Raw genomic sequence first — 15,936 nt, forward strand, 5'->3', positions numbered from 1 at the left:
GGGGCTGGCTGGTCGGATTCTTGGCAATTTGACGGTCATCGTCACCACCTCGGTTGTCTATCCACCACCGGCGCTGCCAGCCCTCGTCGGCGTGTCGTATCGTCGGGGTCATCTCCCGCTCTCGCCCCTTGAGACCCTTTGTGCCTGGAGATTCTTTTATTTCAAGGCCTGATTGCCCTGCTGGCTCCACTGCACCAGAGCGACCTGGATGCGAAATTTCATTTCAATGCCCAACGGCTTCACCACCTTCATCCTCTTCGATGTCGAGACGCTCTCCCCTGTCCGCCATCAAGACCAAAGCGAAGCGCGCTCAAGCCAGCTCTGAAAACCATTCCTGAGAAACAGCCAACCAGAGGCTGTGATCCCATCTGCCGCTTCCTAGCAAGGGTGTTCGCCATCCACCATGAAAAAGACCGGACAGCCAGTTACGGGCGGCTTTCTAGTTGGAATGTGTCATCGTTCATTAATAATTGTTTCTGTTCTTACTGCTATGAAGGCAGCTGCACTGTATATCAGTGATGAGTTCTGAGTCCATACAGCAAACGAACAAGCCATCCGCTTCCGAGATACTATCAGAAGCCTGATGGTGGTACAATATGCCCCTGGTTCGATGCATTCCGACCGCAGTTGCCATCGATCGAGGGATCAGCACCGAAGCAGTGAAATTGGCGCCTGAATTGACTGGTTCCTTCAGAGATGGGCTGTAGCGATTGGCTTCGGTCGCTACCATCTATCAGGTCAGAGGACCTATTGACCCCCAAAGGAACACCACAATCCCCCCCCCTCTAAAAGCCCAAACCCGAACGATGGTGTGTGGCTAGATGTCTAGATTTCCACCTTTGCAATACACTACAGCTGCAACGGCTGGGGTCTGCGTCCTTCTGTGCAGACTACTTGACCAACGGAACACAGTACCTACCCACCGACTGTGACGACCTTGAGTCGACGGTATGGCCTGGACCGTTGTCTCACATTGGTCATCCACTGAGATCGACACATTGACGTTCCCCGCGCCGCCACACCAACACACACCACCTCCAACGCACGGGAGACTTTCGGGTGGGTGTGTGTGCGCATGTGTGCAAGGCCAGGCTGACATTCAGTGTACTAGCCTCTTGCTTGCCAGTCGACCAGTCTTCGTCATCGCATCACACCTCCCAAACCGCCGCAGCATAACTGCATGGACGTCGCACGCACTGAGGATAATGCCATGACTACGGATCCCAGTCAAATGGCTTTCCGAGCCGTTACGCATTGGCTCCAAAGCCAGACTCTCCCGGTATTCTGCTGCACTACACCGGCGTTCCGTTCGAGGATGCCATCAGACATCGTCGCTGACAGTGTACCTTTATCACAGTCTCACCTGAGCAACGCGTTGAGCCAGCAGCAACAGCATCAGCAAAGCCAGTCACCCCAGATAAGCGAGGGAGAGACAAGCGAAAGCGTCGCGAGGCGCGCCTCATCTGCTCTGTGGACCAAACCGCTCCCGCAGCTGCCGCCGCCCAACATGTCCTTGTCAGGAAAGGTGGCCATCGTCACCGGCGGCGCGCGAGGCATCGGCGCCGCGATCGCGTTGAAGCTCGCACGAGAAGGAGCCAGGGTGCGTCTCCCGATTCCACCCTACCTCTTTCTCTTTTTTATCCTCCCTTCTTTCATGATCAAATGCAAAAACCACGGCTAAGGCTAGATTCCTGTGATTCTCGTGACTGAAGGTCGCCTTCACGTTTGTAAGCACATCATCTATAGCAAAGGCCCACGAGGTCATATCCGAGATCGAGGCCTGTGGGTCCTCGGCGACGGCCATCCAGGCCGACGTCTCGAAGCACCAGAAAAAGGTCATCGAGCGCACGATGATGGCCTTCGGCGTCACAAAGATCGACATCCTCGTTAATAACGCCGCCGCGACGCTCAGCGCGACGCTCGACGACACGACGACCGAGGACTACGACCGCATTTTCGATACCAACACCCGCGCCGTCTTCTTCATGATGCAGGCCGTCAAGCCCCACATCGCCCCGGGCGGTCGTATCATCAACATCTCGTCCGTCGCGGCTCGCGCCGACAGCCCCGGCAGCATGGCTTATGCGGGCAGCAAAGCTGCCGTCGAGGCCTTCACGCGCGTCGCGGCGCGGGAAATGGGGCAGGCGCACGGCGTCACCGTGAACTGCATCAGTCCGGGCACGGTCAAGACGGAGATGTTCGACTCGCTGCCGGACGACCAGCGGAGCGCCGACCTGGAGAGGGCGAGTCTCACGCCCGCGGAGGCCAGGCTGGGCGCCGTCGAGGACATCGCCGACGTCGTTGCCTTCGTGGCTAGTGATGAGTCCAGGTGGATTACGGGGACGGTTATCCCGGTCAATGGAGGCCGGCTGATGAACTGAGCACCGGGTGGAACTCATGTCTCACGTCCGGTGCGTTGTGGTGGCGGTGTTCGTGTGCGGCTTACGAAACGAAACGAAACGAAACGAAAAAACAGGACTGTGTCTAGGTATACGACGGCTTGGGCGAGAACTTCTGACGAGGCTGTATAATGAGTCAAAATGTGTACGATGCGGGTTTGAGACACCGGGGCTTTTCTGTATACTTGGCTGCCTACTATCTGTGTCTTGGGTAACGGAACGGGTTTGGTTCGGGTTCAGGCTTTGGGTAGCCGACGCGGATTACATGACGCTTTTTTTTTCTCCTTCTGGGCCTCACCAAGCACGAAGCTGCCATTCTGGAGTCTTTTTTTTTTCCCTTGCTCCCCAGTATCGCGTTTTTCACTCTTGTTTGTATGGTAACAAGTTTGATTTTTCTGTATACGGCCGGAAAGTTCCAGATACCATTATGATATTGGTTGTTTTCTTCTTCCAGGCGCCCTAGTTTTGACTCATGCGGTGTGTTAATACGATTCCTTCCATAAAGAAGCTGCATGGGCTGTCAGCGTTCCTGGCCTTTGGGAAATGACTGGTTAATAAGCCTATTGCGTGACCATTTAAGATTCTATGGTCCGCGATAGGACGACCGCGGGGAGCCTTGAGACCTTGTCGCGAGGTTGGGGGAACGACCGGATCCCATTATATATGGGTGAACTGTTGCGACAGACACGCTCGCTTGGAATCTTGGTCACTGCAAAGGTCAGTGGGACTCGTTTGGGGCCTGCCAGGGCTTCGCATATGTATTTAATATGTATCAAATGTATTTATGCAATGTGCGGGACGCCACGGCATGCCCAGGTTTAGCTATGGATGTCCAGTCAGATTTCGGTATGACGAAGGGTCGTCATCAGAGCCATATTAGGGTCCATTTCAAGTTGTGGTTAATCCCCATGCACATACATGTTTTGCTAAAATATGCGTCTCTTCCAAATGGAGCCAGAGCAGCTCTGCGATTTAGCGTAGCCTGTAGTGTATATGCTCCGGGAGCCCACAACAAAGCTATGTAGTCAGAGAAATAAGTTCACGGCAAGAAACTCTGCCGCATGTACCCACCCATCGCCCCTAACTGTCAAGCGCCATGCACATCATCTCTCCCAACTGATGAGGAGAGCCACTCGCCAAAGCCCTGCCCGATGAGGTTGAGCTTCCAGGGTTGCCCAGCCTGATTTCAACTGGATTTTGAATCGCACGGGCTCTTCTCGTACAGGTCGCCATCTATTGGGGGGCCTTGACAAGTGCGCATCGCCGCCATCGTTGGACCATCGTAGCCAAGATGAGAGGAAGCCGGATCTGCAAAGGAGAGAGTACTTACATCGGGTTCTGGCCGTTGTGGTCTTGCCAAGGCTTTGGTTCGAAACCAGTGTAAGGCATGGGATGCCTGTCCCTGGTTTGCCCGTACGCGAGCATCTTCACATGTTTACGTGGTGGGCACCGATACGAAATCGTGGTCACAAGGATAACCTGGAATCCATCAGCAGTAGCGAACTTGTTTATGCACGTGAGGTTGTCGAGCCGACAACAGTCTTCTAATCAATGATGTCAGAGTACCGGGACATGGAGGAGGGCGGAGATTCAACTGGATTTAACTTCGCATGACTACTTGCATGCTTCATGACAGATCTATCCTGCATATACCGCAGTATCTAAATGGTTCACAAAGTGACAACAATGGTGGAAGACTCAAGGGGGAATAAGCAACCTTCCTACCGTCCGGAGGCAACACCGAATGCTAGATCATAGTCCAGTCGGGTGGGCGGGGTTTATAGCAAAACCCTGGCATATCATATTTATAGGACTCTTCCGGCAAGGGCACATATATATTACATATATGTACATATATATATTGTTGAGGAATTCGGAAGGACTGGGCGTATCGACTCTGCCACGGCTCTAATTACTACACGCTCTAGAGCACTTCGGCATTCAACGATAGTAAAGTTCAGGTGACCAACACAAGAAGAACAGTTATATTACTTTGATTAGACACTAAGATTCCTATTATATGTGTAGGGTGGAGTCGGGTATCATATTTATGTTTCAACGAGTAGGTGGCAAAGAGTACGAAATTGCACCAACTCCGAGCAGATGCAAGTGGGGAAACAACAAGCCTGAAATGGAGACCTTCTTTAGACTGACGTCGTTGACCGCCGCCAGATCATGAACGCCGCAACGCCAGCGCAAGCCGTGGCACCCAGGGCGAGGTACAGACTGGTCCTGTCCGGCGGCGGCTCCTCGCTACGCGGGAAGGCTGTGCTTGGGTTCGTCGCCGCGTCCGCCAGCGCGATAAACAGCTCGCTGATACTGGTCCACTTGACAGTTACATGGAGAGGCGTGCTCATCATCAGGCTAGAGGTGTATGTGTCGGGCTGCATTTCACTACGTTGTGTCGTCTTGTCCTTATCCGCCTTCAAGGCTGTGTAAATGTTGGGGAGGTCGTCTAGTTGTGGGTAGCGTTTACGCAGCTCGACAATGTGAGAAAAGGAGTCAGGATCCGAAGAGTCGTACGTGTAGCAGATAAGATCGCAAGCGTCCAGCTTGGCTTGGTTTTCCAAGATAGCAGGCTCGAGCTCACCCAACTCTTCTAGGATCAGGTAGCATTGCTTGCCGCCGGGAAGCTCTACACTGTTGACAGCCCGTCGCGGCTTGATCGTTGGCCGATAGAGGGTGTCAAACGGTCGATTCAAGAAGGCGTCCAACAAGGATGACTTGCCAGCCCCTGAGGCGCCCAGGACATAACACAACACGACGTTACGCTCCACCTTACCTGGGCGTCTTCTCCGTTTCCGCGATTTCGTAACCTTGAGAGCCGCCGTGGTGGTTTCGCGAGCAGTTGCGGGTTCAAATCCCAGGTAGGCTAAGTACGCAAGCGTAGTCTTCGGTTCCATAAAGGTGGTCATACTCCATTGAGCGAGCCACCCTTGTAGAGTGACGTGCCCGGCTTCGTTACGCACGGTTGAAGACGGGAATGAGGTCTCGATCCAGGAGGCGGGAAGTCCTGGTGTCGGCGCAAAAAGAGCCTCGAGTTCCTTATCGTTCAGACCGCCATCGTTGTCCTTATCAAACAGTAAGAACAGGTCTACAAAGAAGCGGTATCCTGCAGGACTCAGCTCCGCCGAAGAATACTCTGGCACATCAAACTTGGGGTGCAGGAAGCTATCCTCCAAGCTCAAACTGTCCGTGTACCGAAACTTGCGCAGTATGATCCAAATCGTCTCGTGTCTGCCCTTCTCCGCGTATATCTTGTTCAGCTGCAAGAAGCCTAGTTGGTCGATGCCCTTCTCAGTCGACAGATTGGGCACTGTCTTGCTGATTGAGAGCTTAATGTTTTCCAGGTCCTCGGCGGTTAGAGGTTTGTCGAAGCACTTGGACTGGAAATTGTGCATTTCCTGGTCGTTGAGGTACCCGTCCTGGTCCTTATCACACAAATAGAATATGCGCTTCAATGCATCGACACAAGCCGGCTTCAGGTTCCCCTCCTTGTAGTCGAATAGCGGGGCGATGGGGTGTGTGACGGCCTTTTGGCAGAGGAAGAAAACTTCATTGACATTTCGGTGCTCCCTCGCGCTCGAGCGGATGCACGAGTCGATTTCGCGGAACTCGGACATGACGGGCAGCATCTCGCCCTCGACAACCTGCGGTGTGTTCCCCTCACCCGTCAAGTCGGACTTGTTGGCGCACAGAACAACGGGGACATTGACGCCGAGGGAGCGGAAGTACGGCATCCAGAAGAGAGCAACACGCTCATAGCTGTAGTGATCCGAGTAGACAAGAAGGATGACATTGCACTTTCGTATCTCTTTTCGTAGGGTGGTGCGGTCTTGAGGTCGGGCGGAGGTGTCGACGATCGTGGTCGTGACGTTCTCAGGCGTGCCGAGTTGGGGAGGGATCGTGATGGAGGGGAGGACGGATTGAATTTTGTTAGAGATGAAGACATCCTTGACCAGCGAAGCGATGAGGCTAGACTTGCCAGTTCCCTCATCACCGCAAACGCAGATACGAACTAGAGTAGGACGCAAGTGGTCAGTTTGAAGCTCAGGAGCACGAGGACCGGGATGCAGCAGCATAACTGCCCGTCAGGCCACCTACCAGAAGCCATGGCCAATATCGTTGGAGCTCAGAGAAGTGATTTTTATTGCGATGCCATGACAAATTTGGTGTTGACTATTCTGCAAGAGGGTCTGATTGATAAAGTAAAGCAGAGCTTTGAGATGGAAGCTGATAGATAGTTGGGGCTGTTTTCTTGGGTCGGGTTGCAGTTGTGGTCGAATTGGCCCGACGGGCTCAGAGCAGCTTCGAAGAGGGTTGTACGGGACTCGGCAGGTCGACGGGGGTAGAAGTTCGAATGACGACGACCTGATTGCAAGGATAACTCCGGTGGGGGCCCACTGGGAGGTACTGACGGAGCTCAGCGGCATCAGCGTGTCGGCGACACAAGACCCGCTGAGACGAGAAGCCGATTAGCGGATCAGTGCTTGGGGTATGATGAACTACCAGGGGATGTGCAGATTACATAAGGTCGTTGTGGATGAATGAGGTGAAATGTGTGCCGCCTCATTCGCTCTAAGAACGGGAAGTGAGACAATTGGGGGATTGAACAATAAACCTGTATCCGTAGGTAGTTCCGAGGTCTGAGCCGAAACATGTAATACTAGAACCTGGCCTTTGTGAAGCGTCGATATCAAGCTGGCAAACTGTGCATACGTTCTCTCACTAAGCTTAGGTTACCTAATCGGCGGACGGCGGATCTACGTCGCTACGGAGCATCACAGCGACGCCATCGCCATGTGCCCAGTTGCTTAGGCCGAACAACACGATGGCACGTTCCATTGGTCATCTTTCTTCCCGGCCGACCGTCCTACCAGATGTCGTCTCTTCGGGCAAGCGATCTGAAAGAAGGACACGGAACTCCCTCGAGTCCAACTTTTACCCCACACTTCGGCGGAGAGGACCGGTCTCAGCAAACTGAACCGGGGCGTCAGGGACGACTCGCCTGGCGTGCTGCAGCCTGCTGATGCGACTACGAAGGTACACGGCGCCCTTTCCCCCCGCAGTTGAGTATTGCACCCAGTGGCCGCCCCCCTCCAGTTCCTCTTCCCACCACTCACGTCGCAGCAATCCTTCTCCGGACCCCAGGCTGACCTGCTTCTTTACCTATTCCTTCTTCATGGGCATGTTAGGATGGCTCATCTAAGAACATGGACATGGCCCCGGGGAAATGGGAAGGGCGGGGACTGAACCGGAAGCAGAACCACACCGAGACGCAGCCCTCGGCCTGTACGAGAGTTGCGTTTTCTGGGTTGGGATTGGTGCATCTTGGCCACGAACCAACCTACCTAGACTTGCCAACCTACCCTGCATTGCCTTGCCTTGTGTGCCAACCTCTTATCTACCATTTCACCTCTATTAATACTCGTGACACGCCTCACATCCTCTCACAGATACCTCAACGGCCACCTTTGAGTTCATCTGGTCGTTGGCGCCTACCACTCGCCCTCTCTGCCGCCCCCGACCACCTTGTCATCCGGTCCAGGAGTCCCCGGAAGCCAACGACACCACTCAGGCGTGCGGCGACCTTCTCAAAACGTCGGTTGTCACTATCGCCTTCAACCCTCTCTCCACCGCCCCGGTGGCTGCCAGAGGCCCAGAACCCCCACCGCGGCCGCCAGTGACGTGAGGCGGAGCCGACGACAAACGTCCTTCCCGAACGTCCGAGGATAGCCACCTCAAACATCCAGCCTTTCTCTGCGCGCTGCCGCTTGCCAGACTCATCGCCTGTAATCAATCGCCGTCGGCGCAGTCGAATTAGCCGTAGACCGGACCATATATCATAGCTAGCCCATCATGTTGTAAGTACCCCAAGAACGCTTGCCTTGCCACGGCTGCATTGTCCGCAGACCTTGCAGCTGTGCGACGTCCACAGCATGCCCCGAGGCCGTTCTTCAGGCACAAAGTCACGCCTTTCATCATGCCCACAATGGTTCGACATAAATCACGGCTGACCTTAGCACCTCTTACGGTATCCCAGTGTTCTTCCGCCCCCTCCGCGATACCCTTCGCACTCGGGCGCCTATGGGGCCATGGGCGCCGGTCTTGCTCCCATGATCGAAACGAACAACGTCCTCTCCAATCCCGAGGGACCCGAGTACCAATTCCTGGTCGGCGAGGGCACCTACGTGCTGAAAGAAGACCTCCACCTCGCGACGCCGCCGCCGCACCCCTCCGAAGCCCCAGTCGTGAACCCGAATCCTCTTGCGACGAATCCACAGCCCGCGACCTCGGGAACCAAGCTCTCCTTGATAAGCCTTGATATGCGCGCCGCGCCGCCCTTCTTCTACAAGGGCTCCTCCGCCACGACGTTGTCACTGGGAGGCGATATCCAGGAACATCCCAGCGAGGGCCGATACTCGACCGAGGCTGGGCTTAGCAGTGACGGAGGCGGCGGGTCTCTTAGCGATGCGCCCCCGGCATCCTTGACCATGGTCTCGGCTCCGGCGTTTGGCGACGGTAATACCGCGCTGGCACCGGCCAATACCAAGGACGCTGCTAAGAAGAAGGTGGCTAAGCCGAAGAACAACATGACTAAGAGCAATTCTTCCTTCATCTCCAGAGTGATAGTCAATGAAAGCTTGGCGAAGAAGCTGCAGGACCGGCCGACGGACGGTGTGTTCGCTTTCGCCAACATCAACCGAGCGTTTCAATGGCTGGACCTGTCGTCGCCAACAAAGGTTAGAAGCCCAACATTGCGGCTGATGCGAACGTCGTACTGATAGGTTCCAGGCCGACTACTTGACTAAGATTCTGTTTACCAAGGCCCATTGCCTATGCCACGACGTCAACCCAGTCACCAAGAACATTGCACATATCGATGTCATCATGGGCTTCTCTACCGGCGAGATCATCTGGTGGGAGCCCGTTTCGCAGCGGTACACTCGGCTGAACAAGAACGTACGTTGGACTGTCAAACATGCTCGTACAACGGACTGACATTGTTAGGGCATCATCAACGGTACGCCCGTCTCTGAGATTAGGTGGATTCCCGGCTCCGAGTCTCTCTTCCTGGCAGCGCACATGGACGGTTCGTTGGTGGTCTACGACAAGGACAAGGAGGACGCACAGTTCTCGCCGGAAGATGAGTCGCCAACAAACAGCTCCATGAACGGAGAGAGCGACTCGGCAAGCGGCGTCAACCACAACCTCAAGATTCAGATCAACAAGTCGGTTCACTCCAAGAACCAGAAGACCAACCCGGTGGCATCATGGAAACTGTCGAACCAGCGGATCAATGCATTTGCGTTTAGCCCTGACAACCGACATCTGGCAGTGGTCTCGGAAGACGGCTCGCTCCGTATCATTGACTACCTGAAAGAAGAGTGCGTATACTGCCCGGTGGTGCAGTGACTTTATTGACGAATCGCAGGCTGCTCGACCTCTACAATTCATACTACGGCGGCTTCATCTGCGTTACGTGGTCTCCGGATGGCAAGTACGTGCTGACAGGAGGCCAGGATGACTTAATCTCTATCTGGTCCGTCGTGGAGTCAGCCATCGTAGCACGCTGTCAGGGTCACCAATCCTGGGTGACATCAGTAGCGTTCGACCCGTGGCGCTGCGACGACAGAAACTACCGGTTCGGAAGCGTCGGCGAGGACTGCAGGTTGTGCCTGTGGGATTTCAACGTTGGCATGCTGCATCGTCCCAAGGCTGTACGTTGCCGGCTCAAGTCGGGCGCCGGAGAGCGCCATGTGCACGAAAACGCTGACTGTCGAGATAGGCTTCTGTCAACCATCGGGGTTCCGTCTCGTCACGGTTCGCCACCCCCTTACAGAGACAAGAAACAGCGAACACTTTGACGAGCCGGATTCGCTCCAATTCTACGCTGTCTGGCGGCGCCGTGGACGAAGAAGGCAGCATTATCCATCCTGTCGAGCCTCGCGCGAGAATCGCCATGCTCCCCCCTGTTTCCGTAAGCTGCACCACGCACCCTCCCATCGGTGGAGTCAAGAGAGTTCGGTTGCTGACGTTTGTCGCCTTAGTCCAAGGCAGTCGATACCCACCCATTATGCTGGCTTGAATTTACAGAAGAGGCCATTATCACAAGCTGCAAGAACGGTAAGTTGAATCACCAGCAGGAAAGTATCACGCTGCTAATATACACTGCCTCAGGCCATATTCGGACGTGGAACAGGCCGACTGACGCACCGGTGCCGACAGAGGGCGCATCTCAGCCATCTTAGCCCTCGGCGGGATTTTGTTTCGCAGATACTGGAACCTGAGTGCAAAACTACCTAATCAAGCGGCATTGCACTGCGCCTCCAGCATCTTGAAAAAAAAAAAAAAAGTAAATAAACCAGGCACTTCTGCTTCATTCCAGTTCCATCTGGCCATACAACCCCTAAACGTGCAGAAACTTCTTTTCGCCGCAGCAAACTTTTAATGTGCGCCTCCCAAGGAGGAGCAAGACAACAGTGATGATGACGTGTAATTGGCATGTGATTTGAGGATCAAGATGTCACAATTTCCCACCCTCCAGTACCCTTTCACTGGAGACGTGTACCTATCTGCATTGGCTGAAAATCATCATGCGGCTCCGCGGTGGACTGAAGATGTGCGACTGCGACTGCATCGCCTCTGACCATACCACGCGGCCCGATACACCATTAGGGTAACCCTGTCACTTACATGTCGTGACCTGCATCCGACTCAGTCATCCGTCTTGGTGTACGCAGTAGGTAGTTGTGTGCGCGTTGACGTGGGTGTGCACGTTGCGTGGGGGTTCGTTCCACCAGCCGAGCTGGCTCGCCGCTGCATAGCTTGTTGCCCTTCTGCCTGCCATGCCAGCCCATGTCAACGGGAACATACCGGGTGTGAGGCCGGCCACGGTGGTGGCAACGGCGAGTTGAAACGGGAACCAAGCTTGCCAGCCGCTGGCAGGGGGCGGGGGGCGGGATGAAATGGATGGGAACCCGGCCGATGAGTTTCCTGATCCACGTCAACGAAAAGAAGTCGGGTAAAAAATTGGACGGTTAATAGGTGCACGGAGCGAGGCGACAGAATACTACATGATTCTGGAACGCGGTCCATACTTCAAAGGGGAAAACCGAGCGGGTTTATCTCATGATGCCCATGGATCTCGTTAACCTATTCCTTTCCTCTGCTCCAAAAGCAGGGAAACCAAATTCCCGACGTATCCACCTTTGATTTGATATACGACAGGTTTGCTAGGAAGCCGGGAAAGGGTGTCGCAGCCACTGAAAAACAAAAACAAAAAAACACCTCGTTGCTGTGTGGGCGGAGCCCTGTTCCACATTCACATGTTGTTGGCGCCCTACGAGCTCGACACGCGGCGCGCCGTGATAACGAAACTGGCGATGGAGGGGGCTTCTCTGAGTCGTCGGATGGTACTTTTGGAGGCTTTTTGAAAAACAAAGTGCAGCCGCATATCCGTAGTGTGCTTTATGCCGCAGTTCCGTTGCAGCGTGTCATCATGTAGATAGTGTTTGAGTTGTACGCAGGCATGTGGGATACGTATAGGTATGTGTACAAGTCCGTTTAGAATTTTTCTCCCTCGTCGATGCACCTTGTGAAGCAACTCTCGGTAACAGGGTGCTGGCGTGTATCCACCATCTGTAGATAACGGGTCGACGGCCCACTTTGAGTGGTTTGTGTGTGTGCTTCAGATGTCAGGAGCCAGGAGGCAAGGCTGAAGAAGAGGCTCCACAAGCGTGGTCCAACGCAAGCGTCCTAGAGGTTGGTACTGTACATTAGAGGGTGTGGTATCAACGTTCGCGTTCAGGACATTTGAGAAATTCGTATGTGAGACTTGAGGCGCCGGCCCCCCTGCCCCCCCCCCCCCCTTCCACCACTGCAAAGGGCCGAAGGTGAGAGATTTCGACGTGAGTGGATATCGGTACGCGGCAGTTGGCGAGGTATTTCGGGCCCAAGCTTCGTGACTCAACCTAGGTAGTGTATCCGTACTCCGTACTTTGTACACTAATTAGCTCGGTGCCCGAAATGGGCCATTGAAGTACAGTATTATTGAAACAATGGGTCCGTTTAGGTGTTCGAGCCATTGTCGGGAAGCCTTTCGCACATAGCTGCAACAGTATTTAAAAACAGTAATAGGCACTGCGGCTCAACGCGTCCAGCCGGGCCGATCGGTCCCAATGATCCTCAGTCCATTTTCGTTGCTGGCATGTATGAGTAGTGAACGATGCTCAGACCATGATATGCGCTGGGACGAGACAAACCGGCTCAGGCGAGACGGCTGGGTAGGTGCACCTAGGGATTAGAGATATGCAACAGAAAAGAGAGATGTCATGTTGATATCAGTGGGCCTCTAGTGTGATCTGACACGAACAGGCATATCGTTGCACACGCCCAGGGTCGTCGACTGGGTGGGGCCGTGTGGCTGCGGCAGTCGACGCTAAGTTTTAACTAAACGAGCGAACTTGTTCATTGTACGGATACATAGTTTACATGGCCTTGGGAGAATCCTGGCATCTTGCACTCTAGCCCCTAGCAAGTCGCGGCCCTTCTATGGTGTAGCGCCATCTTGGCTCGACGGGACAACCGCCTTTCTGCAGAGCGGAGTCATGGTGGATAATGGGCTGAGCTCGCTTCTGCTAGTTATCCGTCCGCGGAGCAAGTTGTGCGGGCTATTCGACTGGGATGCTTGGATACAGACACCAAGACGACGCCGTGTGAAACAACCATTCAGACTTTACAGAGCTAGAAGGATCAAGCGGTGCATAGTAACATGGTCAGTTTGGGATGACCCGGCATTCCGTGACTGCAATGTTGACCGCCGCGGCGGGTGGCTGCAGTTGATTCGACTCAAGAGGGCGCCGTCTAGGTCCCAGGTCGAGGTTTGCTGATGACACCATTTCGACTTGTTCCTTGGTGAACATGTGCCCGAACGCTACCAGTAAGTCTAACCAAGACCTTCTGGATCGCAGGAACTTGTGCCGGGCGCTGAGCGGTTGCGACATAGCCGCCGTTGGCAATCGCCAAGACGTATCTAGAAGAACTCTTGTGGGCGTAGGTCCGGGTTCGGTGCATCTTCGGACGTGGGTTTGGCGGTTTGGTATAATTTTCCTTATCTTGGAGCCGTTCATCCTAGTGCGACGCTTATTGGCTGCCAGCCACCAAAGAGGGGATAAGAGTTGCAGTTGGAGGAAAAGCAGGGTTGAAGGCGCCATGGCCAAAATTTCAGCGAAGAATCCACACGGTCGAGTCGGTGACAGGTCCATTGCTCCCTATCTCCTGTTGGTTCTTGGTGGAGGGGCTGAAGGCCTTCGGAAAGGGAGAGAAGAGTTGCAGTGCAGACGGTGTTAGCCGCCGATCGTATGGTTATGGATTGATTTCGGGCTCAGGTTCATACGATTTCTCATGCAGGGCCAAGTATGGACGGAAGCGCTGTAACCACGGCATCGTGAGTGAATAGGCCGGCAGTCTAGAAGCAGGACATTCGGTCTCGGTGCTGGGATTCGGAAATCTCAGGAGTTTGCTCTTCGCTTCGAGCTAGAACCTGTCGGTGGAGACGTTGGCAAGCCCTCAGGAGTTCAGAAGAACGCCTCCTGTGCGTGCTCTCGTGGCAGGGCTCGGGATCAGGGCCCTCCAGTTGCCAGAGTGCTTCCGCTTGTCTCCTGGCGACGATCCCACTAGATCCCGGGTAGGGGTGGGGGGGCTTGGAGAGGACTGTGGGCTCAGCGGATTTGAATGGACGCTAGATCCGTAAAAGATGCGATGCCCAGACCATCAGTTTAACTGGGCGTAAGGCCTGGAAGTGGTCTGAAAGACCTTTGTCTGCTGAGAAGGCTGCATGCGGCAGACCGACCCGTCTAAACGCGCCTGCCAGAAAAGCTGGATAAATTGACTTGCATCGGCCTTCCGGCAATCGGCAGGTGCCTATACGGAGGTCTCACGCCCCCCCAACCGAGACCAAGACGGCCCTTCATTCAGTAAGGAGCGAGACCTCCAAGGCTGTCATGAGGCGCAGGGTCAGAGACGCATAAGAACAGCGATGGTAAGCTCCTCGTATGACGGTGCGCGGGATGCCGCAAGCATCAATGTCCATTTTCCGACAAAATCGTGAGATTTTGACCATCAGGTGCACCTGGTGCTGCGGGGATGGCCTGGCCGTTGCATTCGGCCTGCCTTGTGCCATACATTTGAATGCAGGTCTCAGTGTTGCACATGCTGCTTGAACAAGGCAACGGCGGGACATGAAGCAGACTGTCATCGCTCATGTGCGGGCAGCATTTACTCCGCGGTGGCCCTCTGTCGTCAACAGCGGTTGTGGGATATTTGCCAATCTTGCCCATTCAGGGCGACGAGGGGCGTAGCGTATTAGAAACGGGGTGGGGGGCGATGGCTTTGGGCGAGACGAGACTGCAGCAGGCCAGTAAAAGATTGACTTGGTGATCGAGTGCACGAGTCTTGGCGACGCGTATAGCTTCGTGCATGGAGCTGGATGCCAAAGCCACGTTTGATGACGAAGGCGTTTTCGAGGCGGTCTGCTGGCGTATTCCTGCTAGGTGGTGTAAGCTATATTAGCCGCGGACTGTCGCCGAGGTGAGATATCGGGCGCACGCCAACAAGCAAAGCTATACGCAGCAAGGCCAAGGAGACAATAGCCCTACCTAACACTATCTAGTAGGTAATCAGGTAGTGTAACAAGCAGTCTTCCGTGTTCCTGTTCCGTAATGGACAGAGGGAAGACCGCCTGAATCTGCAATCGCGTACAGGGTCATGGGCTGGAGGCCCATCCCACGCGAGGACCCACTGGACCGGTGTTGCCTCTCTGTCCAAGAACGGGTATCTCGTTCCCTGATTCACACCAGGCACCGTCACTCTTGCAGGAGGCTGTGAGGTACGTACCATGTAGGATTGGATGTGTGGCGGCAGACAGTGAGCGACTTGGAATGAGGCGGCGGCACACACACGCACATCACAGCCACAACCACCACAAACCACCACAACCACAGCCAACAGGAAGGAGTGCGGGCCCATAGCTTCTATTGGGCTTCCACCCCACCCCGCGACTCATGCAGGCCCAATCAGTGGCGTCGGGCGGCCTTCAGTCATCCATCGCCTTATCCGCCAGACGAACGGCGGGCGGCGGCAACGCCGTCATCGCGATTTCCATTTTTCTCTCAAGTTAGCTTTACTTGTCCCAATTCTTTGTACTTCCATCGCTTATCACTAGCCAACTCTGAATCTTCCAGCTCGGCGCCGCCATGAGCCTTTTGTAAAAACATACCAACCGACCATCATAGCGGGCGTCCGTTGGAATTGCTACGCAACGAAGCGCAATGCATCGGGCATTTTTGGTTCTCTTTCGCACCAACTAGGTACAACAGTCTGAAGAATGGGCAGATAATCCTGTAGCTATAAGGTATACGGATACAGATGGCGGACACCTTAATTACCACATGTGGTATGTACCAGCAGCAATGCATGCAGATATTGCGCGTAAATAAGGTGCATGCGGACTTTACCCATCGTTGTTGTAACATCT

General features: G+C 54.5%; 3 protein-coding genes across 3 annotated transcripts; 2 read left to right on the plus strand and 1 right to left on the minus strand.

Moving 5' to 3' along the window:
• Positions 1-1,507: 1,507 nt before the first annotated feature.
• On the plus strand, positions 1,508-2,381 carry GLRG_05417 (short chain dehydrogenase; the record flags this gene model as incomplete). Its single annotated transcript, XM_008096102.1, has 2 exons — positions 1,508-1,600; positions 1,713-2,381. 2 exons carry the CDS (start codon positions 1,508-1,510, stop codon positions 2,379-2,381), a joined length of 762 nt encoding a protein of 253 aa, XP_008094293.1.
• A 2,162-nt stretch (positions 2,382-4,543) lies between these two features.
• GLRG_05418 (uncharacterized protein) lies at positions 4,544-6,513 on the minus strand (the record flags this gene model as incomplete). Its single annotated transcript, XM_008096103.1, has 2 exons — positions 4,544-6,417; positions 6,504-6,513. 2 exons carry the CDS (start codon positions 6,511-6,513, stop codon positions 4,544-4,546), a joined length of 1,884 nt encoding a protein of 627 aa, XP_008094294.1.
• A 1,745-nt stretch (positions 6,514-8,258) lies between these two features.
• On the plus strand, positions 8,259-10,651 carry GLRG_05419 (WD domain-containing protein; the record flags this gene model as incomplete). The annotated part of the gene is made up of 8 exons (XM_008096104.1): positions 8,259-8,263; positions 8,443-9,142; positions 9,195-9,362; positions 9,411-9,787; positions 9,835-10,120; positions 10,243-10,380; positions 10,451-10,526; positions 10,581-10,651. 8 exons carry the CDS (start codon positions 8,259-8,261, stop codon positions 10,649-10,651), a joined length of 1,821 nt encoding a protein of 606 aa, XP_008094295.1.
• Between the last annotated feature and the right edge of the window lie 5,285 nt (positions 10,652-15,936).

Source organism: Colletotrichum graminicola (genome assembly GCF_000149035.1).
Source record: "Colletotrichum graminicola M1.001 genomic scaffold supercont1.18, whole genome shotgun sequence".
NCBI classification, from domain to species: domain Eukaryota; kingdom Fungi; phylum Ascomycota; class Sordariomycetes; order Glomerellales; family Glomerellaceae; genus Colletotrichum; species Colletotrichum graminicola.